Source organism: Lycium barbarum, chromosome 2 (assembly GCF_019175385.1).
Source record: "Lycium barbarum isolate Lr01 chromosome 2, ASM1917538v2, whole genome shotgun sequence".
In the NCBI taxonomy this organism is placed as follows: domain Eukaryota; kingdom Viridiplantae; phylum Streptophyta; class Magnoliopsida; order Solanales; family Solanaceae; genus Lycium; species Lycium barbarum.
In genome coordinates, this window is record NC_083338.1 from 148,314,050 (window position 1) to 148,339,926 (window position 25,877).

The following is a 25,877-nucleotide window of genomic DNA, read 5'->3' on the forward strand; positions in this document are numbered from 1 at the left end:
GATTATAATTTCGGGACTAATTTATCTCATATCTTGAGACAATTTTATACCATCTAGGAGATGGTATAAAATAATCCTACGATAAGTGATATAAGAAGGTATATCTCATCTTATCTATGGGATGCATTTTATAATTTATTTGATACAGAAATTTATACCTTCTACCAAACATAATACAAAAAATTAATGCTGAAATAATTCAACTTATACCATGCACCAAACGACCCCTAAATACTAGTTGCAACAAGTGATAGTATAAAGTTAATTTTCTTAAATAACTAGTTAGGATAAGGACCTAAAGATAATTTGCATCCAATTTGTCCTTGAAAGAGTGTTCACATCATCAAATCACACTAGACTTTGCTTACCTCACACATACGCAGTGCAACATACTCATGGAGACAATAATATGATATTCAAAAGACAAAAAGAATGGGCAAAGAAGGTAGGTGGAGAACTTAAGAATTTCCCCAAGTGAGAAATATCCACATTCTGGACTTAATTATTCTCTCACATAATTACTACAAAACGAGTAGACACCTAGCTAATAGCTACTAGTGCATCTATCATTTGTCCCCTAACTTCTATGTCCTAATATGAATCCAAAATAAACTAAAATCAAATGAAGTTTGGCTGAGACCAAAAGGGTGCAACATCAAGATTATGAGCATAACTTATCTATGCCTATCAACTATTGGATATGTATAATATAATATCAAACAAAAAACTCTATCCAACTCAAGATTTCATTTTGCATTAATGCAACCAAATTCCAGCCTAGAGCATAGCAGGTTTTCTATCAGAAGGGTCATCCCAAGGCTCTGCAACAACACCAAATCCACCTTCCATTGAGCTTAAAAAAGCTGAAAACCTGTTCGATGGAGTTCCACTTGCACCATTTCCTAAACCAAGAAAATCAAGTGTTGGAGGCCTGCTTCCGAACATCATAGACTGATGAGATATCGACGGACCCATCATCAAGTCCGTCAATCCTGAAGGACCATTAGTAGGAACTTGCACCCCAAGCCCGGTTGGTACCTCTACGATATTGCTCTCTAGCTTCACGCGTCCGAGAGAATTAGTCCTTCGGGCGAGTGAAATGTCATCCGGTGCAGAGGTACTTGATGACATAGCCAATCCGAGGCCACGAAGAAACGAGTTGTTCGAGGTTGTAGAGCCCATTTGGGCGGCTTTTTGAAGCAATGCAGTTGCAGATAATGCCGGTTGTGTTGTTGTTGAGCCGTAATGCTGGCCGTGGCCTGTGTGTTCTAGGAATAAAGCTGGCCCATTATTGGACAAGTAAAACGAAGACGACAATGAGAGCGACATTGGTTCTACAGTCGTCATTTGCTCGGTCTCAATAACACGTAAAATATCCGAGTAAGACGAGTGGGCTTGCTCAGCTGAAGTCGACGACGATGGAAATACACTAGCAAACACCTTGCTACTACTAGGACCAGTAACAGCAGTAGTAGTGGACATTGTGGTGGATGTGGTAACGGTAGAAACGGGTGTTGTTGTACCTTGTGCTTGTTGTAATTGTACTCCGCCTTGATTTTGATTGTCTGGAGGCAATTCTGTCAACCAGAAAAGAACAAAAGAGAAAAGAAAAAAGAGTTTTATTCATTCAATCAAGAAAAAGATGCAATCTTTTTAAAAAATGGAGAATAAACTTTTGTAAGTTCGGAATCCCCAATCCAATATGAATCCCACTTTAAACAGAGACCTTTCGCATTAAAAAGCAGAAGCAATCATGAAATCTCTTTCCCTCACTCAGTGTCCCATCTTTTTTAATCCTTTCAAGTTTTCGATACTTGAGCACGTACTAGCATTATATTTTTAATTAATTACACCATTTTATTATTCCTCCCTTCCCCCGTGGTCAAAACTATATTAAATGACTAAATAAATTAATGGTGAAAATCACACAAGAAGACGAAGATGCAGAAAAAAACAAGGACACTAATGGACAAATCAGAACCCAAAAAAATATTTTTCTAAAAAAAATCAACATCACATGAAGAAACACACCCCTCAAGAATTAACAATTCAAAGAATCCAAGTTTTCATCCAAACGAGAGAAGCGTTTTCATAGACATACTTGTTGGCTTCTACGACGTTGACAAATTGCACATTATGCATGTGCAATACTAATAAGAACACGTAGAATTAGCCTTTATTTTTCGTGTTTTACTCTATTTTTTTTTTTACCTGAACTTTGAATTGATAGAACTGGAGAAAGAACTCCAGTTGATGGAGTTAAAGGTTGTGGTGGTGGACTAGAAGAAGACGACGCCACTTTTGTAACAGCTTCATCAACCTTCAAATCTCCTTCAGTATTTGTAACCAACGGTTGAGATCTTGCACTTTCTTGAGCCAATGCATCACAAAATGCTCTATGCGTTATGAAACTATCCCTCCTTCACCATCAAATAGAAAAATATTAGTCGGCGTTCCAACAACTTTGATTGAAATTGAACTTTTTACTTTATAAATCTCGGTGGATCGTGGCAGCAAAATCAGTCTATAACTTACAATACTTCATTCCGTGTACTTAAGTCATCTGCAAAGGTTGAAATTGAACTTGACTAAATCTTTTAGACCATTATTTCACTTGAAATATTTGTCGAGCAAATTTTTGAATAGTTACACTTACGAGGAGAAAAAAGTGCACCAAGATCACTCTGTCACTTACCATGCCATCTACAAAGGTTTAAAATATTTTCACTTACAAGGAGAAAGACGAGCAACAAGATCACTCTGTCAGTTACAATACCTCGATACGTATTAATTAAGTCGTCTACAAAAGTTGAAATTGAACTTGAATTGACTAAATCTTTTAGACCATTATTTCACTTGAAATACTCGAGCAAATTTTTGAATATTTACACTTACAAAGAGAAAAAAGAAAGAGCTAAAATTAGTACCTGGAAAATAAAGTTCCACAATCACAACGATACTCTCTAGTACCACAAGTCTTCATATGTGCTTTCCAATCTGACTGCACAGCATACTTTTTGGTGCAACGTTCACACTTAAACTTTTTCTCACCATGTTTTCTACAAAAATGCTTCTTAATTCCTGTAAGATCACCTAAAGCTCTAGAAGGATCATGATGAACACACGTGGCTTCCGGACAAACGTAAACACGTTTTCTCACTTCATTACTCGTACGTTGTCGGAGTTTCCATGGCAAGTTGTGTCCCCTTCGATGTAGCTGTAAATTTTGGTCTCTTTGAAAACCTTTGTTACAAATCTCACACACGAATCTGTTTGTTGCCATTAGAGCTTTTGGTGATAGAGCTATTACTTCTGCTTCTGGATCTACAATCAAACCCTCCATTTTTAAGGGTAAAAAAAAAGTAGCAGAAATCCAAAAAGTTTAGATAGCTTTTGGCCATAGATTTTGTGAAATTTGAAAAATAGTTTTTAGAACTTGAAGATGTGTTTGGACATGCATTTACATGGAAAAATTTGAAGTCTCTTGAGTGGAAGAATTTTTTTACCAAACTTGAAAAAGCGTACAAAATCTATGGCCAAACGTCTGCTTAAGGAAATTGTAAGATTACTTTACCAGGATTGCCAGGAAGATTTCTTTTCCTCTTTACTGGAAATTTTTGTTGCGTAATTGTTTCTTGTAATGAAGCACCAGCTACTGTCATTGATGAGGATATTTCCATCTCTGCCATATTTAGCTAAGATAACTTGAACTTTACATGTGTTTTCAGCTCAACGTCAAGTCGTTAACACACTGTGCCTTTTTGCTTAGTTGAAAAAATGGGCAGTCAAAAACTTGATTTTGAAAGTGCTCCACACCATAAATGAATACAAGAAAATTTAATTTTTACAACTCCCAAAGCTAGAAATATTTGCTATTTTGTTTGGGGAATTGTTGTGTTCCCGGAAGAAGGAAACTTTTTTTCTTGAAGAAGAGAAAAATGGAAACAAGAGCTGCTTAATATTCACACATGGCGGCGCTTTGCTTTTTAGAACACGGAGAGAGTGAGAATGAAGAGACTATTTTTGAAAGCTGTCATCATAGAGATATGTAAAGTGAAACCATTTTCAACATTTCATTTTCTTAGCGGCGAGACTTGAAGAAATGACAAAAATGGTCCCTTACGCTTTACGTTTGAGGGTAGCTCAAAATAATTCTTTAAGCCCCGTTTGGCCATAAGAATTATTCACTTTATTCCAAAAAAAGAAATTACTTTTTCGGAATCACCATTTGGTTATGAGAATTTTAATTATAACTTGGAGTTATATTTTTTAATATCAAAAACTCAAAAAATTTACTTTTTTCACTTTTTACGACTATAATTTCAAAAATTATGGCCAAACACAACTCACAACTCCAAAATTCGAGAAAAAAGTAATTTTTTTTTTGATATCTATGAACAAAAGGGTATGTACTTAACAGTTTTGCTTTTAAAAATTTGTCAAAAGTTAATATTTTTATTCTTCATCAATTTTTTATCGAACTTTATTTGTTAGATTCGATGAAAATTATGAATAAAAGTAACGGAAACTCACATTTAGAGATATAAATTTTACAATTTTAATAATTTTTAATTTATATTTAGGCCCCATTTGTCCATAGATACCAAAAAAAAAATTCACTTTTTTTGAAATTTTGGAGTTGGAGTTGTGTTTGGCCATAATTTTGAAATTGTAATTTTGGTGAAATGTAGTTATAAAAAAGTGATTTTTTTTTAAATAATTTTTTTGAGTTTTTGGTATTCTGGAATACAACTTCACCAAACTCTGATTCCGGAAAAAAAGTGAAAAAAAAATCTGGAATAAAGTGAATAATTCTTATGACCAAACGGGGGCTTAGAGTCTGTTGCAACTTTTTGAGGTGTTTTTATGCTATTTTATTATATATATTTGTATCATCTAGTGTAATATCTTATGCTCCATTAGTATTTGAAGGAACTTTTTTGGTAATTTTAATTTAAAAAACAATCATAGTTCTCATCAAATTTAACAAATAGAATTTGCTAGATATTTGACATAAATTAAAAGATTTAAATTTTGACAAACTTAAAGGACCAAACTGTTAAGTGTACATTTAGGGGTCGTTTGGTACGTAGACAATATTATTTCACGATTATAATTCTGGGACTAATTTATCCCATCTTATAGATGGGATAAAATAATTTCAGGATTAATGAGATAAGATAGGATATCCCATCTTTAAATTTGGGATGCACTTTATACTTTATTTGTTATAGGGTATTCTATCAAATATGGTATAAAATTAATCTCATAGTTAGTGTTGGGATATCCTAGCTAATACTGTATACCAAATGACCCCTTAAGGGACTATTTTAAACCCACTATCAAACTTAAAGGACCATTTTTATCATTTTGTCGACAAGACTGATTAACCAATGCATAGAGTTAGAAATGTTAACCATGGTTAATGCATTAAGGTCTAGTGTATCAGCTGCTTCTTTCCCAAGGATACGACTGATCTACTAAGCTCGTGCGATAAATCCAATGGTACACGTGGCATCATCTAGTTCATTGTGAGACACCTGTCGGAGGAACTCGGACTAATCAGTTCGTGGTTCAATAATTTGTCGTTTAGTGTATTGTCGCCGAAGTTTCCACCTTTCAATATTTTACGATAAACACAATGTTACCCCCTCGTTTTGCGTCAGATTTCTCTGATTAAATTAATTAAACGTGAATTTTGAATTAGTAGAAGCAAATTATTAATCAAATTAGTTTTTCGTTGAGTGGTTATGAACGTTGTTATAATATGCTGGATAATAACATTTGTCATGGATTGACAACTGAATATTGAACTCTCTAAAAGTGAATCTCCTATTCTTCCTTGATAGTTCAATAGTAGAGGGATCCATTGTTTATCCGTTGATAGTAGGTTCAAATCCTACTTAAAAACAACTGGTTGATTTAAAATTAGGAAATCCGAAATAAAGGGGCACATTTTGTCCCTAAAAAACAGAGAAATCTACACTCCTTGTCTTTATCTCTATTTTATCTATATCGTATCACTGTAAAATTAGAAATTCACTGTCAAAATCTCAGTCTATGTTTGATTATCGTCCATAACTTTAAATTATTTATAAATAGCCAATTAAGAAGTCTCATTTGTATTATTCTCTCAATAGGTAATAATGAATACTTGCTCTATTATTCTATCTAAGAAGAAAAATTAGGGGCGTATACGGAAAAAAATACCTGATCACAATACGTAATTTTTTTTTTTTAAAAAAAAAAGAGAAGCCATTCAATTTAATCTATCTAATATTCATAACAGTAATGTTCGATTTAGTTTATGGTGTCAACGGTCAACCATGCAATCACGCATATGAAGAATTGAGGGAATTTAATAATGTAAGAATGGATTTGCATGAATTAATTACTAGTCCTAGTTGATATGTTTAGGGCATGGATTTGACGAGTAATACAACAGGAATGTCATTAGAGCAACGGCCACCGTGAAGAATGGATAAGGACGGTGGAAAGTGGACCATAAGGACAAATCCACACTCGGTTGTCGGTTTTAGAGTAGGGGCCAACAAAGTAAAATGTGTTGTTTCAATTTAATTGGAATCTTTTTATATTAGCCAGCTAGTTTATAAAAATTCTGTTTTATTTGTTTAAATTTTAGTAGATAGAATTACTCGATAATTATATTAATGAAAGATAACATACATCATAAAATTCATAAAGGTATACATAAACTAATTCAGATACACAATGATTATTAAATGAAAAGAAAACGGTAATTAAGCGTTATTTTGCTTTTCTACCTGTTGCTCCTTGCTTATCCGTAGCACTGAGTTATTTTCGTAGTTTCTTGTCCTTCAATTTCTTTTTTTACCTATTGTTTTTTATGCTTGACTTATCACATTATTTTTGCTCTGAACGTTATGGTATGCTGTCCTACTATTTGCTGTATATCTTTTTTTTTTTTTTTTTACTCAAAACTGTTTTATTATACGTTACTTTTGCTTTATTATAAGTTACTTGCGCAGAAAATCTTTTAAGGGTCGTTTGGTAGATAGTCGAAATTATCTCAGGATTATAATTTCGGGACTAATTTATTTCATCTATTAGATTATTTTATATCATCTAAAAGATGGTATAAAATAATCCCAGTATAAATGAGATAAGAAGGTATAAGCTGGAATATTCCAGCACTAATTTTTGTACCATATTTGGTACAACATATAAATTTATCCCAATACTAATTTATATCTTATACCAAATATAATATAAAAATTAGTGCTGAATATCTCAGCTTATGCCTTCTACCAAACACCCCTTAGGGGTCGTTTGGTAGATTGACTCATTAGTCCCGGGATTATAATTCCGGGGCTAATTTATCCCATCTATTAGGATTATTTTATACTATCTAAAAGATGATATAAAATAATCCCAGTATAAGTGGGATAAGAAAGTACAAGCTGCGATATCCCAACACTAATTTTTATACCATGTTTGATACAAGGTATAAATTTATCCTAGCATTAATTTATACCTTCTACCAAATATGATATAAAAATTAGTGCTGGGATATCCCAGCTTATACCTTAAACCAAACGACCCCTTAGGTTATTGTTGTAAAATGAAAAAAAGTAAAGTAGGATAAGTACAATTTTGATATTGAGTTCGAGGCTGGACAATGTCCAAGTCAAATGAACAGTCAAAAGGAAATAAATAATGGGAGCAGAGATTAGAGCAAGGACAATGAGTGTGTTTATTTTTAGTAAACTAGGTGGCAGTTTCAGTAAATACACGGAAAGTGTCGGTCCCATTATGTCGACACATCGCTGATTAAACTGTACCCAATATCTCTTCTCTGTATTTATCCGACACCTCGTTTTCTGTGGGCTGAAAGTCTACCCTCACATGGACTATTTAGGCAAGTACTATCTCTTTTAGGCTCCTATTTCAATTTTACCTTTGTTTTTTTTTATTTAAGTGATACAACAATATATTTAGCGTAATCTTACGGATACACTTTGAGAAAGAAAGTATATTAGATTTTATTCTTATCTCATTAAGGTAGGGAGACTGCTCTCGAAAGACTCCAAACTCAAGTTTTATTTAAGAAATACAAACATACAAAATAATTAAATATACATAATCATCAATCTAAAATTCAGAATTTCTAAAATTGAAATACTAATCCTGTCACTGCTTTGTATAGTGAAGACATTTTGACGTATATGAATTATTGTTCTGACACTAATTAATTGAGCTTTTTAGATAATCACGTATCCATTTCTATAACCATGCTTCTAAATTTTTTACTTAATAAATTATATTCATTAAATTATTATTAAACCTTCTCATGATCTTATTTGTAATACTTTCTCTGTTTCAATTTATGTGAACTTATTTTATTTTTAATTCGTGCCAAAATGAATGATCTTTTTCCTAATTTGAAAATAAATTCACTTTATGAAATGATTTACAGCTACACAAATATTCAAGACTTATTTTGAACCATAAATTTAAAAAATCTTCACTCTTTCTTAAATATCGTACTCAGTCAAATGAGTTTACATAAATTGAAACGGATGGAGTATAAAATCGAACATAGAATGCAGTCGCAAGACCAGGAAAACGTAGCTTTTTCTTTGGACAAGTTTGGCTAGATTATATTTCATATTGCACGGGGAAAGAAAAAGGGAAAATAAATAAATGGTAAAAATACAAGCTGATTAGAGATTAGACTATTCACCTTGTGAACATAACAGGAATCAGAACTTTTTTTTAAAAATGGTTAAAGCCACCTACTATGTCGTTTACGTAGATAGAAATGATAATACGTACTAGCACTTCTTCGCTTTAATTTATGTATTTTATTTTTCTTTTTTATCTGAGTAAAAAATAATAATATTTAGTAACTCTTAAATTATGACATTCTACATGACATATTAAGAAGATATGATTTAAATAAGTACTTAATAAAATAAAATATTTTTAAATAAGTGCTTAATAAAATAAAATAGTGGGTATACTTTAATTTTGTGATTTCATGGAAAGGCAATCACATTTTTGTTTGTCGTCCACACTCAGTTTGTGCACTAAAATCTGCATTTTGAAAGCCACATGCCCTTCATTATTGTGGATGTCTACTTCAACTGTATCACAATTTCAGATATTCTTACATAAATATCAATTTTATGAACCAAAAAGAAAACAACGAAGTTAGTTAATTCCATCACACACATCGATGCTTGGGTTGTGAAAGCGGATACACAAGGATTCTTGTATTACGGATGACTGTGGATAAGCGAATGTCTAGTTGTACTTTATTGGCTTCAACAAATATCTACAGTAATTTTCAGTAATAAGTCTAAGCGAATAATGTTGTATGTCGTAATCTCTCTGCAGTTCTCGATTCTGATTGAAATGGGGAGGATCAGTAATAGTATTATACTGAGGGAGATTGTTCTTCCTCAATTGACTTCCTCAATTGACTTGTGACTTAAAAACACATTTCGCACGTTTTCCTCCCTTCGTCGGTCGTTGCTTGCCTTTCTTATAAGCCCTCGACCTCCTTTGCTCCGCCTTCTTCATATATAAGTCGCCGGATTGCCTGGAATCAATAGATAAGCTTGACAACAATCAAGAAATCTATTTTCTAATGAGTATATGCACGGGGTGAATTCTCTTATGTTATGTATCATTATTTCAATCACAATAAGCTAAACTCGTTTCCTCTTCATTTGCCAATCCGTGCCTAAATAGCTATGCATGGTATCATAGTTGCCTTATTATTACTCATAACTACTTCAGAACAAAAACAGAAATAACTACTTTATCAAGCATGATGAGGTAGAAATATTGACGAAGGAATTTCGTGTTTCTTTTAGATGTTCAAATTATTTTCTTCCCTTGTTTTGGTGCCAAATGGATGCACATTGCTCTTCTACTTATATATGATTATTTTCACGTAAAATCGATAAAATATTACATAGAAAATTAATAAATAAATCACAAATAATTTTTTACTTTCGTCACGAGAGATAATTTCCTCCTAATTAGCTATTGATAGTACTATAAAGGCACTAGGGCTGTGCCCTAAGTAGTAAAACAACAGTAGCAAACCAATTATTTGGTAACTCAAAGCATACTCTCTTTCTCTCTCTAATAATAGAAATGCTTTAGCCTCACTATGATGAAACAATACTTGTTTTTTGCGCGGATTGGCCTTCATTTGGGGTGGTCTTTAAGTTTTACCCCTCGCCTAACATCCTGAGATTGTGAGTTCGAATCTTAGATTAGGAAGAAAAAAAAAATTACAAGACAGAATTTTACAAATCTACCCAGCGAAATTCTAGGCCACACATGGCAGAATTTGCATGGGCATAAATTCTGCCTGTGCCATGTAAATTCTGCCTGAAGGGCAAAATTTAAAGACCACCATGTTGAGGGGTAAAAATTAAAGGCCACCCCCAGCGAAGGGCAACAACAACATACAGAGTATAATTCCACAAACTACGATGAAACAATATATTTAAAAATTTAAATATTTAAAAAATTTAAACATACAGAGTATAATTCCACAAACTACGATGAAACAATATATTTAAAAATTTAAATATTTAAAAAATTTAAACAATATATTTTGTCAACATAATAACAAAATATATTTTAAAAATTTGATCAAATTTCACATAGTTTGAATTTTGAAAAATTAAAAATTCATACAAAGAAATATATATATTAACTTGAAGATGCCCTAAAATTCATAAAACCTCAAATTAAATAGTCTCGAGATAAAATTTTAGTGGCTTCTTATCCCATGTTTGTTTGGAATAAAAATCCAGAATAACCAATTCCGAAATTAGTTATCTCGAGATTGTAACCTTATTTTATCCCATCTTAAGGGTGGAATAACTAGTTATGCCGGGATAAGTTGATTCCCAACCAAACGAGAGTTGTAAAAGAGAATAGTACACCAAAATTGTTTGGTAACCAAGCATGCTCTCTTTCTCTCTCTAATAATAGAAATGGTTAAGCGTCAATTCGTAATTATGTGAAATTGATGGGAGTTGATAGTATCACTACTTAAGGAAAGTGCCTTTTTAATGGGCTAACTGAAAATAGGTACTCATTTTGCTCCTGAGTAAATTGAAATTAACCACCAACATTTTTGATTTGACATTACGATCACCAAAAAGAAACATACCCTATCTTGCCACTAAATCCAAATGTAGTAATTATTCTAACAAGCTTTCATGGAAGCTTTAATAATTTATGAATTGACTGTAGCATTCGCATTTTGTCCTTCTATTTAATCTCTACTTTAGAAATATACAAAAATTAACTTTGAGGTTTCTAGAGAAATTTCTAGGCCGGAGAAAACTCAGCAGTAACTCATTATCTCTTCAATATTGTTTTAACTTGTCCGAGTTTAAATGAGTTGACCCGTTTGTGGACTCGACCGAACCGGTTGAATATGAAATAAGTTGTCAAAATATTGAATCAAAACATATTAAAATTGTGCAACTCGGTGGATTGAAATGCAACACAAATCCAAATATACATAATCAAATTTGAAGATTGCGAATTATGTAACTGTCGAAGCACTTTAACTAATAATTCTAAACAAATGCATTAGTAGTCACATTTTATTTCAAAAAGCAAAAGGAAAAAAAGAAAAGAAAAAAAAGAGGGGAGGGACCCCTGCAGGTTTTATTCAACCCTTCCATTTGTCACTTCTATAACTGGAGCTATGAAAGTTAATTAATCATTAGAAATCATTAGATATAATAGTATAATCCGTAATTTTAAACAAAATGAATGTTAAATGTCACACTGCCATTATAATGAGCGAAACCCTTTTCCTTTTCTTTCATTCCTAATAGTTCCGACACAGTTATGATACATTTATTCAGGTTTAATGTACAATTATGGTCACAACTCACAAGTGTTCAAAGATAGGACAACACACCGGAAGAGTAAATATTTGGTGGTGATGGTAACTCAGAAAGTGCTGCGCACAGGCCACACTAGTGGAACCACATAATAGCCCGTTTAGTCAAGCTTATTTTTCCCCCAAAAGTACTTATTTTTCAATAAGTGCTTAGTTTAAAAAAAGTGAGGTGTTTGGATAAACTTTTGGGAGAAAATAAATGCTTTTGGGAAGTCGTAGAAACAATTTTTCAGAAGCTAAAAAAATAGTTTTTGCCTAAAAGCAGTTTTTTTAAAAGAACTTTTGAGAAAAATATTCTTAGAAACATTTTTTAAAAGCTTGGCCAAACACTAATTGCTGCTCAAAAGTACTTCTTAAATTAATTGACCACACACAAACTGCTTTTAGCCAAAAGTAATTTTTAAAATAAGTTATTTTTATGAGATTGACTAAACAGGCTATAAAACTAGGATATTTAATCTTCTTTCACGTATATTTTGGTGTACCGGCCAACTTACGCTAGTTTCCACGGAATATCTGCTACCTCCCACTAGCACAATTACTAGGTAACTCTATCCACCTAGGTTTAGACTGATAGAAACGCTCACTAGTGTTCTGCCTCCACAACGATTAGAACACTTCATGATTTAAACCCCCCCCCCCCCCCCCCCAAAAAAAAAAAAAAAAAACCTACCATTTTTTTTTTCAACCCACTTCATTAATATATATTTTAACCTCAAAATATCACTTGATTACAAATATGACTTGATTTTAAATACGTTTGTGCCTTGCAATAAACATAGAGCAAAAATTGAACTTCTATACATGGACAAGCCTGGGTGATGGACAAATCTAGTTAGAATAGGCACATTACAGCTGTAACGGGGAACAACAAAAGCACAATGTCAAAAGATGGACAATGAGTAAGACGCTAGCAAGCAATCATCAACAATTTGATAAACTTTTGAGATTGCCTTGCCTCTCTTTTTTTCTACTTTGCTTTTGTGATTCCAGTATCACTAGGTGTTGCTACAAAAGTCTAGCTTGAATGAATCTTGAGGGCAATAATTTCTCCCCACCCCTTTCTTTCAAAACCTTTATCATATAAAAGCAACTGCTAAAGCAAATCCCCCTATTATGATAGAGATAGCTAAAATCTATACCATTCTTTATAGTTCGTGGGGTCACATAGTCCCATCCGTCGCACTGGTCAATGCCTCTACTCATTTGTTTGTACATAAATATTCCCTCTTTTCCATTATAAAGTCAGGAAGAGATCTAGAAATATCATAACATGATCCTTACTCGTGGGGTCCCTAAAAAAAAGGCAACTCAATGCACAAAGCATCCTACATTCACGTAGTATCTTGAAAAGGGCCGCCCGCCCGCACCCCCATGGGGTGTTATGTGCGACTTATCCGGACGTAAGTATCAATAGTTGATTTCACGGATGTCACACGGAAACAACTTTACCGTTGCTCCAAGGTTCCCTTCTCACAAGGTCCCTAAAAATAATAAAAATCGGCTCAAATTTTAATCTAAGTAACCTAAGAGAAGAAGGTACCATAGTTTCAATTCTACTGGAATGAGTCAGTAGTAATCCAGCTTTAAAATACAAAACCACGGTACCGCAATACCATGCATTTACTAATATTACTTAATCATGATTAATGTACAGATCTGAGCAAACTGACTAAACCATACTCTGTTTTGACTAGGCAAAGATGATAGAGATGTATACCTCGGAGTGATTCTTAATCTATCAATATACATCATACATACCGATATGCTTGAGATGCTGAACACTAATACAGATAGGTCTCATCAAACTCAAGATTCAAATCTAGGATCGGCATGTCCTGTAAACCTCACCCCTCATTACATCTATTGGTGAGTGTTCCGAAGTGTAGCGCTCAGGCCCTAGATACATTCCTGTCTTCTCCAAAAGGTTGAGGCCTTCATCCCTACCAAATCTTGAAGCATACAGCTTGAGGTACTCAATATCCTAAAAAAATAGGAGTGAATACAACAGGAAAATCAGACAATAAGAGATTAAGAAAAAGAAAATGATATATAGATTCAACATCTTTCTTTCTTCTAATTATTACTTTATTCGGGAGAGAAAAGTTGTATTTCTATGGAGGAGTAAAAGAAGGAACTAAGGAAGGAGGTATCTCGTTGGACAAACTGCAGAAAAACAGTGTAACTGAAGAAGTGTAATCCAAACAGAACAAATATAGGCGAATGATTCATATAAATGGAATGAGTTAAGGAAATAGAAGTTTTCCAGCTTATGAAAACAGGACCTGACAATAGACAAGAAGTTAAATTGAAACCAAGATAAGCTGTTAAAAATAAATTTAGAATGTGCTGCGGTTAAGACATCAAAAGGATCTCACTCATACATGTTTTTTGTTTTCGGACAAGTGCATCAATTTTTTTCCCTGTAAAGCAGACAACATTGCACCTACCATCCCTAAAAGATCACGGGACTGCATGGTTGATGCCTCTCTACAGTGTTCGCAAGAAATCACAAGTTGCAGAAGATGCAAAAATACTACCGAGAGAGGAAGTAAGTCACTATGAAGAGTACCTGCAAGCCACTCAAGAGTCGCTCCAGTCTCAGTGAAGCAACAGGTTGCTGAGATGATGAGAACACCTGACCAGGGTAGAATAAGACTCCATCACCTGGAGGAAGGCCACGCCTGAACTTAATCTGCAGACAAATATTACTTGTGTCAGGGATGAAGAGAAAAATAGAGTCTTTCACAACCATCAACCTGTACAATTTAATTTATCTATCGTTTTTGTCATGTAGAAGGATGCACTAACCTCAGCACTAGGAACTGTTGCCTTCTCATAGCAGTTGGCACCCCAATATAAGAAACCTGTTCCACCTTCTTTCCACACACGCCACATCACAGCACGGTGTTGAGTGCCTCGCATCCCCAAGTGCCAGTTGGGATGAGGATCACCTGGTCCCAAGCACACATATGTCCACCACTCCTGCAAAGAACATAACAAGCACCGTGCCAACAGGTGATGCATACAAAAAGATATGCTGCTAGTCTTACATTAGCTCTTCAGCAATTAAAGTCATTCATAGTTTACGTACAGAAACAAGAAAAAGCTATAAAGGAATTTAAATAGCAAAAGAGTAATTTAAGTGAATCCACTGTTTACTCAATAACAATAATCCATCGCAAAACAAAGTTTATATTTTTTTATTACCTCACCATTTTCTGTTTGTATCTCTGCGATGATATCCTTTGCCAGATCCTCTCTGTTACCAATAACCCATTCACTGAATAGAAAAGGAAATACGTTAATAAAGCTTCTCAAACTATGAAGATTTCTGTAGTAACTTTTCAATAAGGAAGAGAATCCAGACCAGCTCTCCAGATGCAACAAGTGGAAATAACAAAACAGAAAAGGAAAGAGATTGAAAAGTATGCACAAATAGTCTATTGGGGATTTATTCAAACAACTGTAAATATTTTTAATCATAAAACGTTGCTTCATGGTACTTTTATGTAATTCTTAGATATGTATATGTCTTAAAACCAATTAAATGGACATCTGAATTCTCACCAAATTAGATGGTTTGACTCACGTAGTCCAAACTTCGTCATTCTATATAGATAAAAGGAAGTAGTATATAATAGCTCATTAATCGAATTTTTTCAGGCTTGCCTCCAACCTCCAAACAGTGAATCAGGGTAAGCACGGAAAAAAGCTGGCTTAATAATCCAATCAATGATTCTCATGAAGTATGAGTGCGCAACAGCATTATTTAGAAAGTAATCTCATTTAACATCAACTGGTTCAAAATTCATATAACGGCAATATAATAAAATAGAAACACCTTATGAGCATGAGAGAAAAAGAACTAGCTACAGAAAGGGAAAACAAGATTTTTGTCCAAAAAAATAAAATAATGGATATGATAAATGGAAAGAAATACATCAGCAGCTCTCTAAAATTTAAGAGATGCCGTAGCAAACTATGATACTGTCACTATACATGAATTTTTCAACCAAAACTCGGGGATAACGAACTTGTGATCTAAGACACAAGTCCCTCAATTTTTTCCAATTGAGCTAACCCCTGAGGACATGATGCTTTCACTATACCAAATCCACAGATCGCAAATTCAACTATTCCAAATCACTGAACTTAGCTCAGATAGTGAGACGTCCACATTACCTCATCCAAACTGAATGAGTACCCACTTTTATTCAGCGAGTTCTCACAAAAGGCAGTGTCTGTATTCCAGCCATCTGAGCTACAATGCTAACAAAATAAACTTTTTTTTTTACTAATCAAAACATTCTTTTTTTTTATAAGGTAGGTAAAAACTAATCACAGCATTCATTTTTAAATTTAATAATACCTCGGTCATTCTCATACTTGATTGTTGGAAATAAAACAAAGGATTGCTCAAAATATTAAATCACTACCTTGTGCAATATATCTGAGTATGAGGCCGTAGGAACTCGGGAACTTTCAGAAAAGCCTCAAAGTTATTTGAAGCAAGAGGTGCATCACTTGGTCCTGTAACATAAGAATAGTATACTGTTGAAGAAAGTTTCCCACGCGAATAACAATTACCAAAGAACATTCCAATCAGACATGTTAGCTTGTCAATCACAAAGATCAAAAATCATGTGAGATTCTCTAAACTGAAGCTTCATTTGATGCTTCTGTCAGTGACATTACTCAAATTATTACCTTAGAATTTCAAATAAAGCAGCAAGAATTGCCAGAAAGTTGCTGTCAATTACTTCAAGGCATGGTAACCATCGCAGTTTCCAAGTCATCAAGGGCATTTAATCTATTAAGCGTTCTAAATATAAGTGTAGAGGATAAATACGCGGGCTGAAGTTGTAAAACTATGCATAACTGGGATACATCTAATATTTTCACCTTAAAACTTGTTTCAACAAATAGCACACACCAGTTACATTAGCACAACAGTTGCACATATTCCAAGAAAGCATTCACATCCTGAATTATATCAGACAAACTAATACCCATCCAAATATTATTTCAGACAGAGGAAGAATCACTCCGTGCTCATTGGATAAGTGTATTAGATATGAAATTTCTGCAAGAACTGGCCATAAACACAGGCACCAACGAGAATCACTAAGATGAAGAACTTCTACTGCTTCTATTTAAAGTGTCCTCAAGAAGCAGGAGTTTCATCACTATAATGTAACAGCTATTTCTTCAATCAGCAGCTTCTAAAATGATCCAGAGTGGGTTGGCTTTTCGTTTCAACTCCACACAATTCAGTCTGTCCTCACATATTTAGCTTTTTCAATATAGAACAATAGGTTCATTATCCAAACAGATATAGCACAATTCAATTTAGTAAGATAGATTTCTTCGACCTCCAAAGGGCAACAAAAGACATGGGGATAGACATCTATCTACCAGGCACAACATCTCATTAAAATGAATACATGTAATGTACAGAGGACACTTCCTCATGCATCTACTAAAGAGAAAGCTGATGCTCACCGCAATAATACGTTGTCAGAATACGAGCATCAGGTGCATAGGCATGAATCTCACTGGCCATGCTGCGTATGCCATTATATTGCTCAATGTTAAGAGGCTGAACAAATGCAAGCAAAACTATTTTAGAACATAGAAACATAAAGATAGGTGGCTACCATCAACTGTCCCCTCTTGTGAAGCAGGAAAAGTAAGTGAAAAGTATAATTAAATCCAACGAGGTTCAAGGGAAGGGATAAAACAGTATACAGTGCTAGTGTTTGAATAGGGAAAGACAGATTAGCCCGGTTCACTAAACTCCCTCTATATACGAGCTCTGGGAAAGGGTCGGATCACATTGAGTCTTATATATACAGCCGTGAATGGAAGCAAGAAAAGAGTTTATTCCAGCCCATGGTTTTATTACCTTCTGCGAACGACAGTTTAAGCACTATAAGTCTGTACGCAGAGAGTGTGGTTTACCCTTTTTTCTGAATGAACAAAAGGATTCGATGGTTTAAAACAGAAAATAGGATATTTCTATACATATGTATATCTGTATGATTCCAAAAGTTTGCTACTGAGGCATAGTTGTTGCCTTGTTGGTGTTGGTGTTGGTGTTGTAACTTGTAACGACAAACAACATAATTCAGGAAACCTATGATGTTTCTCATCTACAAAATCAGAAGAGAAGAGAAAAGACCAAGTCCCAGCTGCAAACAGGAAAAAACGTGACTCTGAACTGCAAGTGTCGCTAGAATAACAAAAGGTTGTCATATATGCTAAAAACTAGCAGTTCAACCTGCCTCAACCTGCTCGCTTACCTCATCCCACAGATAGAAGTATGCTTTCCTCCAATGGTTTTTTGTTCTTAGTATCTCTACCTCCCTTTGTAAGTAGTCCTTCGCAGTATCACCGCTAATGCCAAATTAAGAGGCAAAAGGAAACTGATCAACTTGTACACAACATACATCCTGGAACTTTTGGCAAAAGAATTGTCCAACGTACCAAGGGACTATCGGGCCATTAGGTACAGCATATGCCGCAAGACGAGGGTCAGAGAAATACTCATCTGATTTTGGATGGTCAGCTATAACAGCATTAGAGAAAGAGATTTTAGTTTATTGTGGATGAACTTCAGGTAAAAGCTAGTAGAAGAGTAGAACTGGAGGTGCAATGTGCTCCAGTTCAGCTCCTTTACAAATTTATCTATTTAGACTTCAAGTAGATCTAAAAGTAAGAGGGTTTTGCAAGTACAAGTATACTATGCAATAAGCATCTTACACTACCTGGCCATGGCGAAGTGTATGTTAAAACTCTCATGCCATTGCCCCACCTGCAAAAGTATGGACTAATTCGATACTGAAGTAGCCATTTGAAATGCTGATCTAACAGCTCAAACCATTCATTGCTTCCATGCTCAACCCCAAATCGATCTTCAATAACCGTATCAGATATCTAGACTAAATTAAAGAACTCCATCCTCATTCGGAAATTCAGTTGCTTTATCATAGAGACTAGAACCAGCAGTCACCAGTAAGTAAGAGAGAAAAAAGGGAGAGAATTTCAGAATATTTGGTGTCTCCAGGAAACTGCTATGATATACCATTACATGAATGAATAAGAAAAAGAAAAGAAGCTACTACACAAGATGTAAGCAACATGTGAATAGACTCGTAAAAAAGCATCAGTCACAGATACGGAGGACATTCCAAAGAAGAAGCTCGTCAATTGAAAAAGAAACACTCAAATCAACCGTTCGCAGTCAACATGAATACATGATGCAACAGGTCATGAACTAATTGGCAATTACACCTGACAAATCAAAAATCACGTGAATTCAATTGATAGCAATCTGTGACCAGTAGCAATTCTCCACAACCAGTTAAGTGGCTTGATGTAATTTCTAACCCAGTGTACAAGAAAGGATACACCAATCACAGCAGGGACAGAAGGAGTAGCTGGAAGCACAAAGTCCCAGACTGTCAAACTTATTTTCAAACGGATTGAAAGGCTAGAAATAGCATCTTCTTCCATCATATCTATGGGCCCATTATCTGAAAAGAAGTCAGAAAATGATGGGGATAGAAGAACTCTTCTTAAAGATGAAGTTGCAGATTTGACTCTTTCTACCTAAAACAACAAAAGCTCGTTATGAGCAACAGCTTTGAAATCCAACTTGATGAATTAAAGAGTTCATATGAGGCATGTAACTTCAAAGAGACCAACCACTTCATCCACTGGTTTTCCCTCTAAGGGTTCCACAGCATCAAGGCAGTCTCTCAGTTCTCTGTATAACTGATGCTTCTCCACTTTGCTCAGGGATTGGCTTGTAGATCTGTTTCACACAGAAAAGGTAGACAAATATTTAATGAACTAACATGAAACAATCCTCATTATCCCCAAAAGAATAATCTTCAGGACAATATTTTTGAGATGTCGGATATTCCAAAACTGATTTACAAATATTTAACTGAACTAAAGGGGATAGACAATCACTCTGTTTCAGCTTTGTTGGCAGTAATGATAATTTCTCCCTCATATTGCCCTGGTTCCTGTCCACTCGGGACGTCCATTGATACCCAAATTACTGTAGTTTCTCTGCAAAGCATGTCATAATAAGTCACGACTTCAGACTTGACTCTAATCAACATAAATGATTGAATGGGAGTATCGTGTCTATACCCAGGAAAAAGGTTCAGCTGGCAGATAGGCATATCAAGTGGAACAAGTGCATCAGGAACTCCCAAAATGGGTACTACTCTGCGCAATGTCAGTGACTGGCCAGCTACCAATCTGCAACCAACCAAATCATCAGTAGCTTCACCAAAAAAAAAGAATCAATAACTTCACATCATACCCTAGATAGGTGAGAAGGAAGCTAAGAATATGATTAGTGACAAACCTAGCACCAGAGGGTGAGCAGAGATCAGTACATTGGACCTGCACAGTTCCAGCAATACCAGATCCACCCCAAGAAACTTTTGGGCGTATAGCAATCTGAATGCTTTCTCTTTCATTTCTTGCTGCTAATAGTGATATCTACCAGATAAACTAAGAGTCACATACCAAGAAACTCTTGCGACCAGAAAGACAGCAGAATTTCAAACTTCTCACCTTTTGATAATGAAGTTTAATACTTTAAGCAACGAATGCATAAGCACATAAGAAACTTTAATTGTTTTCCTATTACCCCCACAAGAGAGAGAGAGAGAGAACAAAAAGACGATCCCCTACTTTCCCTCAAATATAAGAGCAATTCATCCTAAGGAAGTGTTAAAAGTGAGTAACAAACAAAGAACAAAAGTGGAATAATCAGTATGAAATGCAGGGAAACATTTAGTTTCAACTATAAAATCCACTAATCATGAGCCAAAAGGACAAAAGATAATTAAAAGGTCAGCCTAGTGCGCTAAGCTCTTGGGCACAAGGCAACAACTCTTACTGTTGCGCCAAGACTCCCCTTCCCCAAAAGATAATTATAACAAACATTTTTGAAAATGCCAACATCCATGATGAGGACTCATTGTTCCTCAATCAAAGGGAATGTCTAATGTCTTGAAACGGTCACAAAATTTAAGTATCACAGAAATATCAGCAGCAGCTTATGTAGCGCCAGATACATTGTACACGTACAGGTTCTAATTCACGAGGCATATCTTGCGGTCCAACATTAGCACTGTTTGGCATGCACCACACATTCAATAACTCCGAAGATGAAACTTTCGTAGGATCAATTGCACCCCTTAATGTTCTGGGATCATTAACTCCAGTATCACTCCATCCATAAGCTGTCCCGCCACCAGCAACACCTTCAACTGGAGGAACAACTGTCTCCTGGTGGTCCCCTACAGAAATATCCAAGTTCAACCAAAAGAAGATGTAATTCAACCACTACTCCATAACTATGTAAATAAATTGCACTTAGAAGAGAGCTAATGAAAACTGTTCATGTTCCACATTTAAAAAAAAAAAAAAAAAAAGAGGAAAACAAACAAAAACGAAGAAAAGCTGTCGATGTCATACATGCTTCAAGCAAAACATCATCATCTGGGGAACTCGATATCTATGTCCTATATGCATGAGGAATTGTAAAGTTCACTAGAGATACCGTAAAAAGGTCCATACATCATGGCTATTCCAGGTTTACTTGCAAGTAGTAGACAACCTAGAGCCCGTTTGGCTTAGCTTATAAGTTGGTGAAAACAGCTATAAGCTGTTTTCAGCTTTTTTGAGTGTTTGGCTGGCCAACTTATAAGCCATTTTGTGCTTAAAATAGGCCCAAAAAAATAAGTTGGGGTCGCCCAACTTTTTTTTTTGTTTTTTGGCTAATAAGCTGCTTTTTTTAAGCTAAGCCAAACGGGCTCCGACTTTCTTAACAAAGAGAAGTTGGGGACATAGTAAACCTCAGCTTAACTGGTCAAGTCAGATTTAACAACGATGGTGCAAACATATCAATAACAGGTGAGACATTTTTCACGGGTATGTCTCCATGAGAAGAGTTGAGAGCTTGGGTATGTTGAAAAATTTCCACTGAATATATTTCTCTCTATTACTTACTGCACGAAAGGTCCCTTCCCACCAATTTGCATATTAAGCACAGAGTTAGCACTAATACGTAACTGTTGGCAAAAGAGCTATATGATCTAGATGCAAGACACACAACAAAATGGTAGACCAGTCTAGGCAAGAATAGAGTTCAATTACTGAATCACAGAAGTAATCAGTCCATAACTATAGGCTGCATTCAATTGAAAAGTTGGCTTGCTGCTGTATACTCCTTTCTGACTCAAAATCCACCAACTTAGGAAAACCAGGAGGGGGTGGGGGGAGAGAAATGGTGACAAAGCATATAATGGTAAACTGGACAGCATTCGCGGATTCTTTTTCCATGACAAATCAAATAACATGGAAATTAAGCAGTGCTTATCATCTTATCACTTATTATCATATACCGGCTTTATTGTTTCACAAGGGTCAAATTATGCTACTTGAAAGAATATTCTATCGACCCCCTATATAGATATGCATGCAACTCCTCCCGTCCTTCTCATAGTACTGTTATGGCATACATTATCATAAGCTTCTCTTTTAGTACTCATGTTCCCACGGGTCTATCGGAAACAGCCTCTCTACCTCTCACAAGGTAGGGCAAGGTCTACGTACACCCCAGACCTCACTTGTGGAGTTGTGGATCACACTGGGTATGTTGTTGTTGTTCTTCTTCTTCTTCTTCTTGCTCTTTTATTATTTATGAGAGGGACAGTGGGATATCAAAACCAAACCATTGATATAGTTATGGCCATAAGAAAGCGTGCTACAAGGAAACAGCTTTCCAATGCACTATGTAAATGTTATTTTCCCCTTTCATGTAACATTTTTTGTTCTTTTTATGGCGTTTAATAGCCAGAACATGCAATTACTTTTCCATGAAATCAATCTCTCAACCTCATTTGGACCCTATTCACTCAGGCCTCAGAACAATCCCATGTCAACAATCCAGTATACAAGTCAATGGAAAATTATGTTTTATGTGTGATTGTTATCTCCTGATACGTGTATCGCACGGTTTCCAATATTTAGAATTTTGTCAAAAAGTCTTAAGCTCAGGATCATCAGCGTAGAGATATACAAAGTGACTTAACTGGTAGAAACATGGATAGGAGACAGATAAGCAATTAGGATCACTCCATAGTCCATACTAAATGCTATTAGCTAAATCCAAACAACAACTGATAGTAGAGCAGTTTGCTCGGCAGATGCTACTAATCTAAACCCGATTACCATCATTTTAGGTGGTAACAGTGGATCCTACTAGAGGCAGATACATACACACACATGCATACACATAATCCCAGTCCAATAAGCACACCCACTGCTGATCACAAGCAGCGTCAACTCTGAAAACAGATATTTAATTACTATGGATCTACTAACAGAAATTCAATGCGCAATTTCAGCATTCAATGTGTATTCCGAAGCTACAAACTTCTAGACCACAAAATCCTAACCCTCCTTAGATCAACACCTAGTAACTCCTACCATTTGACAACGATTCATACAATACTCAAACAACATTTCCAACAGTCAAAAGCAAATAAACAAAATATATATAAATATAAAATCAAATATGAATCGTTAACCAGCCGTATTAGAAAAATTTCAACCCCATCAAACTGTGTAAACTCACACAATCTTAAACCTCCTTAGCGCAACACCTAAAACTCCTACCATTTAACAACAATTAATACAACACTCAAAACAACATTTCAAAAAGCCAAAAGTAAATAAATAAAAAAAATCAAATATGAATTGTGAACAAATTTCAACTTTATCAAAAGGGGTAACTCGCACGAAGATGATATGAAATTTGAGAGATCTTAAGATTATATATCGTGCACAATGATAACTAACTAACCGGAGTTCTCCATTAGTGTAATTGTGAAGGAAGAGATAGTTTCGGCTAAGCGAATTCCAGTTTCCAGGTGAATATGATCGTGCTTTGTGAAGTACACACAGATGAAATGAGGTTTATGTGGCTGATGAACTGCTAAAAAGGGTATAAGTGGAATTATTGCAATGGGTGCAGTGTGCGACGTGGATTCGCAACCCGGCCCGGTTCCTATTTCGATATGGGCCTGCTTTCAATGAGGAAACGGAACTTTTTTTTTGTGCAGATTGTCCTACAAAGGCACTCGTCTTTAGTTTTTGTCCCTCGAATTGGTGGTCTTTAATTTTTGTCCTTCGTCTAATACGCCAAGGTTCTGAGTTTGAACTCTGGCTCAGTAAAAAAAAAATCGCAAGGCAGAAGTTTGGATTTGCAAGGCAGATTCAAAACTCTCCTTAGGCCTAACTTTGCTACTAAACTCTGTCTTGCGAAATCCTTTTTTTTTTACTGACCCGGGGTTCGAATTCCAAACTTTATGGTATTAGACGAAGTGCAAAAATTAAAGACCAGTGCCTTTGAAGGATAATCGTGCAAATGACCCGAAAGGGAACTTAAAACAAAATTTCTACTTTTGCTACTTGTGCGGCCAAGTTTATGGAAATCAAGCACAAATTGATGTTCTAATATTTCCAAAACTGTTTTTCAAATTGATTAGTCAAACAAAAACAGTTACTCTCGGAATATTTTTTAAGAATCTTGTGAAAAACACTTTTAATAAGTATATTATGAAAGTTTAGCCTAACACGCTATACCTATACCTCTCATTCGGCAAAAATGACCACATGTCACTTTTTGAGTTGTTTAAGATATAGCCAGTTTTTGTAACCCTTATAAATTTAGCCACGTCATTGATAAATTCTTGTACTGCGCTATTTCCTCTTCCACGATTAGTCAAAAAATCCAATGGATCCACCACTATGACACCGATGGTTGTTGTAGCAATAACTCACTTTAACGATTAGCACGATATAGTATAAAAGTCACCGTTGAGATCTTGTTTTCTATGCCATATTTCACTATAAGTCTAGTGACGTGGATTTGTGTCATATTCTCTCCTTTATATGAAGTGATTTTAAGATAAAAGAAAACAAAAACAAAAAATTACGAATTTTACTTCAGCTTGTTGTATGATGCTTATACTGCAAATTCAATTTAAAAACCTTGGTGAAATCATCTAGAAAAAATTGAAAGAAATCCATCAACAATTTATTCAATTGTTGTAGTTTGAATTTCAAGCCCGTGTCATTAAGTTTGAATATTAAACCTGTATCATGCAGTTACAATAGCTGCACTGTTATTATACATATATACACAACAATATTGGGTACCTACGTGTAAATGGGTATAAAAATATTATTGTGTTCTCTTTTTACATAAAAATATTAGGTCTGACACGTGAAATTATCTCATCGTCCACTGTAATTAAAAGAAGTTGAGGAGGAGGGGTGGAGCAAAAGAAACAAGCGAGCATAAAATTTGCCTCGTGTGGATAGTTAAATTTTAATCACAACGCAAATATCTGTTATGTTTAGACAACATCCTAAAAATTGGCTTCTCTCTCATTTTGAAATGAAAAGACAAAACATTATGTTTTTATTTACCTTTTCTATATATACATTAAAATTGTTAGATAACTTTCTTTATACTTTTTTCAGAAGGTACATAGCTTAAGATTTGCTATAAAGGAGCGCCTCGCTGAATTCGTCTCCAACTAATTTCGTTTTAGTTATGTTATAAGTGAAACCTGCTTTTTATTGGGGAAAATGTTCCTTGAGCACATCTGTTCAGATTATCAACTTTCATGCTTATGGCTCGTAACCTGTCTACTATAAAATATGTTCATATTGTAATTTATTTATCAAAACTAATTATACATGTAATTTGACTAAAACTTGAGTGTATTCTATACATTCGACACGAATTGATCGAATGTTTGTCGGATTTGATCATATTAGAGTCTTTAATCATTCACAAAATTTAAGATACGCAAGAAAGCATAACAGTAAAGACAACTAATTT

General features: G+C 34.9%; 2 protein-coding genes across 3 annotated transcripts; both read right to left on the reverse strand.

Moving 5' to 3' along the window:
* Positions 1 to 465: 465 nt before the first annotated feature.
* Positions 466 to 4,072, reverse strand: LOC132627992 (zinc finger protein GAI-ASSOCIATED FACTOR 1-like). Of its 2 annotated transcripts, none has more exons than XM_060343655.1 (4): positions 3,575 to 4,072; positions 2,928 to 3,318; positions 2,212 to 2,420; positions 466 to 1,577 (listed from the first exon to the last, which is right to left on the reverse strand). In XM_060343655.1, the coding sequence occupies exons 1-4, from the start codon at positions 3,687 to 3,689 to the stop codon at positions 778 to 780; spliced, it is 1,515 nt and encodes a 504-aa protein (XP_060199638.1). In that variant the 5' UTR covers positions 3,690 to 4,072; the 3' UTR covers positions 466 to 777. The 2 variants fall into 2 exon arrangements, with proteins under 2 accessions (XP_060199638.1, XP_060199637.1); XM_060343654.1 differs by having other exon boundaries at positions 2,928 to 3,324; positions 3,575 to 4,070.
* Positions 4,073 to 13,514: 9,442 nt separating this feature from the next.
* On the reverse strand, positions 13,515 to 23,987 carry LOC132627993 (uncharacterized). The gene is made up of 16 exons (XM_060343656.1): positions 23,829 to 23,987; positions 21,047 to 21,258; positions 20,316 to 20,452; positions 20,096 to 20,206; positions 19,910 to 20,011; positions 19,640 to 19,748; positions 19,343 to 19,543; positions 18,700 to 18,868; positions 18,419 to 18,500; positions 18,235 to 18,328; positions 17,435 to 17,531; positions 16,369 to 16,462; positions 15,140 to 15,212; positions 14,741 to 14,914; positions 14,502 to 14,624; positions 13,515 to 13,913 (listed from the first exon to the last, which is right to left on the reverse strand). Exons 1-16 carry the CDS (start codon positions 23,839 to 23,841, stop codon positions 13,752 to 13,754), a joined length of 1,953 nt encoding a protein of 650 aa, XP_060199639.1. The 5' UTR covers positions 23,842 to 23,987; the 3' UTR covers positions 13,515 to 13,751.
* Between the last annotated feature and the right edge of the window lie 1,890 nt (positions 23,988 to 25,877).

Bases quoted from the DNA above. Each gene is read 5' to 3' on its own strand.
- LOC132627993 (XM_060343656.1), bottom strand. The intron at 16,463-17,434 runs GTGAGCATCAGC...CTTATGTTACAG, and splicing joins TCTGACAACGTATTATTGCG to GACCAAGTGATGCACCTCTT. The intron at 14,625-14,740 runs GTTAGTGCATCC...ATTTGTCTGCAG, and splicing joins CAACAGTTCCTAGTGCTGAG to ATTAAGTTCAGGCGTGGCCT.
- LOC132627992 (XM_060343654.1), bottom strand. From the start codon at position 3,689: ATGGCAGAGATGGAAATATCCTCATCAATGACAGTAGCTGGTGCTTCA. The intron at 3,325-3,574 runs GTAAAGTAATCT...GTTTGATTGTAG, and splicing joins AAATCTTCCTGGCAATCCTG to ATCCAGAAGCAGAAGTAATA. The intron at 2,421-2,927 runs GTACTAATTTTA...TTGATGGTGAAG, and splicing joins TGTGGAACTTTATTTTCCAG to GAGGGATAGTTTCATAACGC.